The sequence below is a fragment of the Lactuca serriola genome, chromosome 9, assembly GCF_051521515.1.
Source record: "Lactuca serriola cultivar US96UC23 chromosome 9, Lser_US96UC23_V15, whole genome shotgun sequence".
NCBI classification, from domain to species: domain Eukaryota; kingdom Viridiplantae; phylum Streptophyta; class Magnoliopsida; order Asterales; family Asteraceae; genus Lactuca; species Lactuca serriola.
In genome coordinates, this window is record NC_136416.1 from 100,483,037 (window position 1) to 100,490,156 (window position 7,120).

General features: G+C 26.8%; 1 protein-coding gene across 1 annotated transcript; it reads right to left on the reverse strand.

Moving 5' to 3' along the window:
* Positions 1-4,404: 4,404 nt before the first annotated feature.
* On the reverse strand, positions 4,405-6,231 carry VMA10 (vacuolar membrane ATPase 10). Its single transcript, XM_079020882.1, has 4 exons — positions 6,106-6,231; positions 5,156-5,264; positions 4,866-4,966; positions 4,405-4,769 (listed from the first exon to the last, which is right to left on the reverse strand). The coding sequence occupies exons 2-4, from the start codon at positions 5,241-5,243 to the stop codon at positions 4,626-4,628; spliced, it is 333 nt and encodes a 110-aa protein (XP_078877008.1). The 5' UTR covers positions 5,244-5,264; positions 6,106-6,231; the 3' UTR covers positions 4,405-4,625.
* Positions 6,232-7,120: the final 889 nt, after the last annotated feature.

The window sequence follows — 7,120 nt, forward strand, 5'->3', positions numbered from 1 at the left end:
GATAGTTTACACCAATAAATCAAGTTATTAGATCAGTCAACAGGTTTCTACTTGACATAGCACGTATTTGAAAGTTTAAAAATCCTAATTCTTTATAAAATGAAAAACATAGCACATATTTAAAATTTTAAAAATCCTAATTCTTTATAAAATGAAAAACATAGTTGGTTACCAAAACACATTACTTGTACATTTAATTTTCTTCTCTAATATCACATGATGTAACATCATGAATTTTAATTCCTGATAATGCAATTTTCTCCTTTTCTATTATCATTTTGTACAAAAACTCATAGTCAACTGGCACAATAGGATAGGACGGCGAAGATTTATATAAAAAAATGTATTTATTTAAAAAAAATCGTAATATATATATATATATATATATATATATATATATATATATATATATATATTAAATTTCAAATTGAAACAAAAGTATTTTATGATTTTTAGAATTACTTTTTCAACTCTCACTTTAAAAATTATCTTATATCGAAAAAAAAAATTAAAAATATGTAAATTCATCATTTTTAACCATATTTCCATATTGGTATTCGAAAAAAAATGTATTATGAAAAATATGCACATATGCATATTTTTCGTAAAAAAATCTTCAACGAATCACCTTCAATATTAATATCTTAGACAATTAAGACATTTTGAAAAAAAATATATATATATATATATATAATTCAAAAAAGTTTAAAAAAAATGTGCATATATGCACAAACTCAAATGTGCATGTTTTTCAACTTTGGTTTTAGAGTTTATCTTATATCGAAAAAAATAACTAAAATATGTAAATTCATCGTTTATTAACCACTTTCCATATTGTTATTTAGAAAAAAAAAACAATTACGTAAAATATGCACCATATGCACGTATATACAAAATAAAAATATACATATATGCACATCTACATAAATGCACATTAATGTACAGATGAAAAATATCTTAATAAGTTAAGACACTACTATAGAAAGTGTCTTTTTTAAAAAAGAAGAAATTCAAAACAAAAGTTTTTCTACTTATGTACACATATATTCATATGTGCACATTTTACGTTATATGCAAAAAAAAAAAAAAAAAAAAAAAAAAAAAAAAAAAAAAAATTGAATATAAGTATGGGTAGATGTTAAAAAATAATGAATTTATATATTTTTTATTTACTTTTTCGATAGAAAATAAACTCTAAAACACATTTTTACAAATAATGTGCATGTGATGTACATGTTACATATATTTTTTTCTAAAAATATCAATATAATAAAAGGTTAAAAATGATGAATTTACACATTGGTTTTCGATATAAGATAAGCTATAAAATAAGAGTTGAAAAACTGATATAATATAAGATAAGCTATAAAATGAGGGTTAAAAAAATGATCCTACCATCCTAAAAAAGTTAGTGATCCTAATGGATCCAAACACTCTCTCTCTCTCTCTCTCTCTTCATATATATATATATATATATATATATATATATATATATATATATATCATTTGAGACCACCATATTTGTGAGAAATAGCCACTTGTTTTGGAGATCAAAAAAATATTTTAAAAAAAATAAATGAATTTTTTTGTAATTTTATTTTAAAAAAAAATATTTTTGTCATTTATATTTTCCAAAAAAAAAATTACCGTTTTTTTGAAACATATGTGAAATATTCTAATAGAATATTCTAGTGAAAAAATTACAAGAAAGTTGTTAGAATATTGAGTAAATTACACGAATGGTTCCTATGGTTTAGGGTAATTTGCGTGTTTAGTCTCTAACATATTTTTTTAACTCGGAAGGTCTCTACTGTTTGTTTTTGTTACATGTTTGGTCCCTGTCTTACCTAAAAAAAACTATTTTTCACTTGATTTTTTAAAATATTTAAATAAACACACCCCAACCCTAACCCCCCTCACCTTACCTTACCTATCCATAATTTTTTTTCTATTTAAATAATAGTCTTTTTAGGTAAGACAGTGACCAATCGCGTAACAAAAACAAACAGTGGGGACCAAGCGCGTAACAAAGACAAACAGTACGGACTTTCAGAGTTAAAAAAATAAGTTAGGGACCAAACACGCAAATTACCCCAAACCATAGAGACCATTGGTGTAATTTACTCCAGAATATTCACATATTCTACTATAATATTAGACTATGAATATTCAAACAAATTTTAATAGAATATTAGAATATTCTACAAATTCTAACAATTTTAATAGAACATTAAAATATTTTAACATATCAAACAACTTTAGTAGCATTCTAAAAATTACATTTGAATATTTATAGTGCATATTCTATTAGAATATTTCATGTATTTATTGGGTAATAAATGACGAAAATAATAACTAAAAAAAGAATTTTTTGAATTTTTCCTTTTATTTTGCATTTTATATTTATTTTCTATTTTTCTTATCTCTAAGATGAGTGGCTATGATCGCATTCCCATTTCTCAAAAAATTAATATGATCTCAAATGAATATATATATATATATATATATATATATATATATATATATATATATATAATAAATACATATTTATACTTCTACAAAATATAATTATACTTATAAAAAAAACATAAAACTACATATTTATTCTTTTAAAAATGTATCTATATAATACATCTGATATCGTAAACATATATATATATATATATATATATATATATATATATATATATATAAAGAGAGAGAGAGAGAGAAGTAGGTTCATGCAAAAACATAAATATGTTGCGAAAACATATTTTATCTTATAAAAATCAAACACATGTACTATAAAAAAAATAAATTTATTAGCAATAAATTAAAGATAGCAAGTTTACATTGGATATGTTATGGTAATATAATTTTAACGACGGTTTTAATAAAAAAAAAATTCACGACCTTAATCATTTTTAAATTTATGTTTTCATAATAAAAATGTTCAAAATCATATTTTGCTAATATGAAACATTTCTCATCTATCATCGATTATCATCATGTATTTCAAAGTTTGGATGAATTATTTTCCAAAATATAATGTTGAGGTGACACAATATCATAGGTTTTTCTTGTTTTCGCGAATTATTTGCATTTTCGCATGAGCCCTCTCATATATATATATATATATATATATATATATATATATATATATATATATGTATTTAAAATACATATTTATGTTTTTAAAAAATATAGATATACTTCTAAAAACATAAAAATATGTATTTATATTTCTAAAAAGCATATTAATATTTCTAAAGATGTATTTATGCTTCTAAAAATATATCAAGCTTCTAAACACGTGTTTATAATACTATAAATGTGTTTATAAATCTAAAAACATCTTTTTATAGATACATATAATATGAAAATAAAAGTTAATGTAAAAACGTTATATATATATATATATATATATATATATATATATATATATAGAGAGAGAGAGAGAGAGAGAGAGAGAGAGAAACTTACGGGTTTTCTTGTGAATTTTATTTCATGTTAACCTATAACCTCTGATAGCAAGTAACAAGGGAAAGTAGCAAAAAAAATTACAAAGTTGCGGTTTTAACTAGGGTTCTTAAAGGCGTTCCATGGCAGCAAGGCGGGGTATGCAGTCTCGAAAACCTTTATGGGGATGAGGTTAGCGTAGGGCATGCCAAGGTGAATCAAGGTGCATTATTACATGTTTCTTTTATTGGACATGAAACCACGAGTTTTTTTAATCTTTTGTTATTAAGTATTGACATAACTCTTCAAAAAATTTGTTATATTTGATATAAATCTATAGTTATTTGATATCTCCTTTTTATATATACAACATTGATGACTTAAGTCACGCGTTGAAAAACATCAGGATTTGCATTGCATATAAAGCTTGATATTTGACATCGTTACTACACCACACGCTATTTAGAAACTTGGTTTTAACGCATCAAAAAATGTTGTTATAGTAAAATCATATTTTTTTGAAAACTTAAAAGGTTTTTATGTTAATATCCTTTTAAAAATGTAGAAAAAAAACGAACAAAAAATGATTTAGATTTTTGGTATGTTAGACAACAAGCTTTTAAGAAAAAAAAAAACTCAAAATACATGCTTAAAGTTTTTATTTAAAAAAATGTTACTAACCAAAAAGCTATACTTCATCTAACTTTTTAGACCTTTTAACTTTTGATTTTTAAATATATTTTACATATTTCAGAACCATACAACTATTTTTACGGAACATTTTCTACATAAATATAACTTAAAGTTTTCAGCCAAACATTAAATCAAATACATTCAAAACACCGGCCCACTTCAACAGAATTTGACCCACTCCAGACCACCAGCCCAAATTGGTTATCAAGAACCGGTCCTAATCTGGTCTCGTAATTAAAAGCCCACCAGGCCCATTCCATTTGGACACACAGCTTCTACATGACCTACCCATCTTTTATTCTCAACAAAATAAAATTACAACAAGATTTTCTCAATAGAGTTTGTGACTCCAAACAGAAATATGAATAAACATCTCCAATAAAAACATAAATCAACAAATATCACCATACAATACACCCACATGCAAACTCAAAATCCAAAAAAAAAAAAAAAAACACAAATTCTCATGAAACTCCAAAAGACCCTTCTGTTTTTCAATACTTTACAGAAGTGATATGCTTCAGAAGCATCTCTACAACATCAGTCGAAATCCTTTCAGCTTCCTTTTTCAGATGTTCAATTTTCTCATCTGTTTCCTTCTCAAGACGCTTCACATTAGCACCCGAATCTCCACTTGTCTGTAACATTAAATTACATTTACATTTCATACCCTTTCAGTTTTGATAATGTCAAACAACCCCCTTGACAAGAATTGATTTTATATATTATTATACCTCGGTCAGTTTTCTTTGATAATCAGCTTCCATTTGAGCACGGAAGTCAGCTATCTCTTTCTCAGCCTCTTCTTTCGCTTGCTTTAGTCTAGCCAATTTTGCTAAAAAAAGTGGAATTAATTAATTAACAGTGTTTTAACAAGTTTTTAAAAAAGTTATGCAAAAAGTGTTTATATATATTAATATGAAGGTGCATTTAAATCATGATTCATATGTATTATAGTCAAATATCAACATGATCTTGAAATATTAAAAGTTGAAATCAACAAAAGAAATTAAAATTTACAAACCATTTCGAGCAGTTGTGACAATTTGTTGAGCTTCTTGCTCTGCAGCTAACAAGAGTTGAATCCCATTTTGGCCTCTGCTTGAATCCATATTTGATAATACACCACAAGGCTACAGAATTTGAATATGTCATGATAAGATCAAATTAATACAGAAAAGAATGATATGAAATATGTTATAGAATGGATTCAAGATTTAAAGACACAGATTTGTATTGAAGGAATAACAAGCATACACGTTTCAAGACCATTTTTAGTTAAACTGATCATGGAAGCAACTCCACCAAATATAAAATTTATAAAAGCACAACAGTTCATAGTATTCTTCATCAAACCAAAATCAAATTAGACTCGATTACTAACCACAACATGGATAATGATTTAGATCTTGAAAACCAAAGTCAAAATCACCAAGTATCAAAACAATTGCAACTTCGTAGTCTAATATATTATCTGTATTTCATAATTTGTAATGATTAATGCAAAATTGAACAGTTATTTTCGGAGATGGATCGTTGTAATTGATTGCGACGAAGTGATTATCAATTTGAAAATTTGTTTTATTGATTTTGATCAACCTTGACCTACGAACTCCTCGGAGAAGGGGGGAACCATTGGCGACATAACTGGTCGGTAAATTAAAGGAAAAACACCGGTAGATAGCAATTAAGTAGATAAAGTTTAACAAAATCAGTTCAAAATTCTCCAAAAAAAAGCAAGTTGAAATGAACTACAATGGCGGAAAAAGATTTAGAAGCAACGAAACAAACCGTGGAAAGATTAATCAATCATGGATTTAAGATCCGCACAAGTAATGCTAAGATTCGTAACTTAAGATCAAGAGCAGATAGAGTCAACAGAAGATATGATCTACAGAGTACATATAACAAAGATCAAACCTATATATGAGGGATTTGGGGAAGATCCAATCAAGAGGGAGAGAAAAATCATACCTAAAAATCGGAGACCGGTCTGATGATTCGATGAGGCAAACAAGGAAGAATGGATGAGAGGCGTATATGGTGTTGGTTTTCGAATGGAAATTTGTAAAATTGGAGTGTAGTCCTTATAGTTACAAAATTGTACACATATCGTCCCTTAACTATCTCTTAGTTAGCAGTTTTAGTCCTTGAACTTTTGAAATACCCCGGCTAAAACACTCATTCATGATGTCGACATGAATGTGTTATCGTTTTCACGAAGAAAAGTTGTCGATTGTTCATGAAAAAGAAAAATAAAGAGTTATCGGATCATACAAACTAGAGTACAAACTAGAAAACACTTTTTTTATGTAATTATTTTAATTGTTTTATATTCTTTTTTTAGAGCAAAAACAATTACATCGAATAGATAAAATTTATCAACCAATTAATTTAATTTATAGAACATTTTACAAAAGAAAAAAAACTCTATGATGAAGTCAACAATGTCACTTTGCCTTAGTTTTCCATCAACAAACAATCTATTTTTCTAAGCCTTTAGATGTACCAAATAGTAGTACAAACAATTGCATCCATCAAAACCTTCTTTTCCGAGTAAAGAGGCAGATGAATAACTGTCAAAACCACCCCGATCACTGAATCAAACTCGTAGGATCTCCAACCATTTGAAAATCGCATTATGTGTCCTAGATGCCACTTCACATGTTACAGATAAATGGTTAAGTTGCTCTACCTCCAACTTGCATATATGACATAAAATGGAAGGGACATCCATTCCTAGGGTTGATAGATTTAATCTCGTTGGGATCCTATTACCCAGAACACACCATATCATAATATTTACCTTTTTAGGTACAAAAGAGTTCCCTTTATTAGCCATACTCGAAGTTGGAAGAATGACATCATCAACCCATCTTCTAGTTTTCACTTACTGTAAATCTTTCAGCATCTCCAATTGATGTAAAATTAGTGTCAATAGCCATAACAAGCGCGGTAAAATTACTATAAATGGCAGTGCCCTTTGGTA

Excerpts from the sequence above, each read along its gene's own strand:
- VMA10 (XM_079020882.1), bottom strand. The coding sequence starts at position 5,243 with ATGGATTCAAGCAGAGGCCAAAATGGGATTCAACTCTTGTTAGCTGCA. Across the intron at positions 4,967-5,155 it reads TGTCACAACTGCTCGAAATG|CAAAATTGGCTAGACTAAAG; the intron begins GTTTGTAAATTT and ends CACTTTTTTTAG. Across the intron at positions 4,770-4,865 it reads ATCAAAGAAAACTGACCGAG|ACAAGTGGAGATTCGGGTGC; the intron begins GTATAATAATAT and ends TTAATGTTACAG.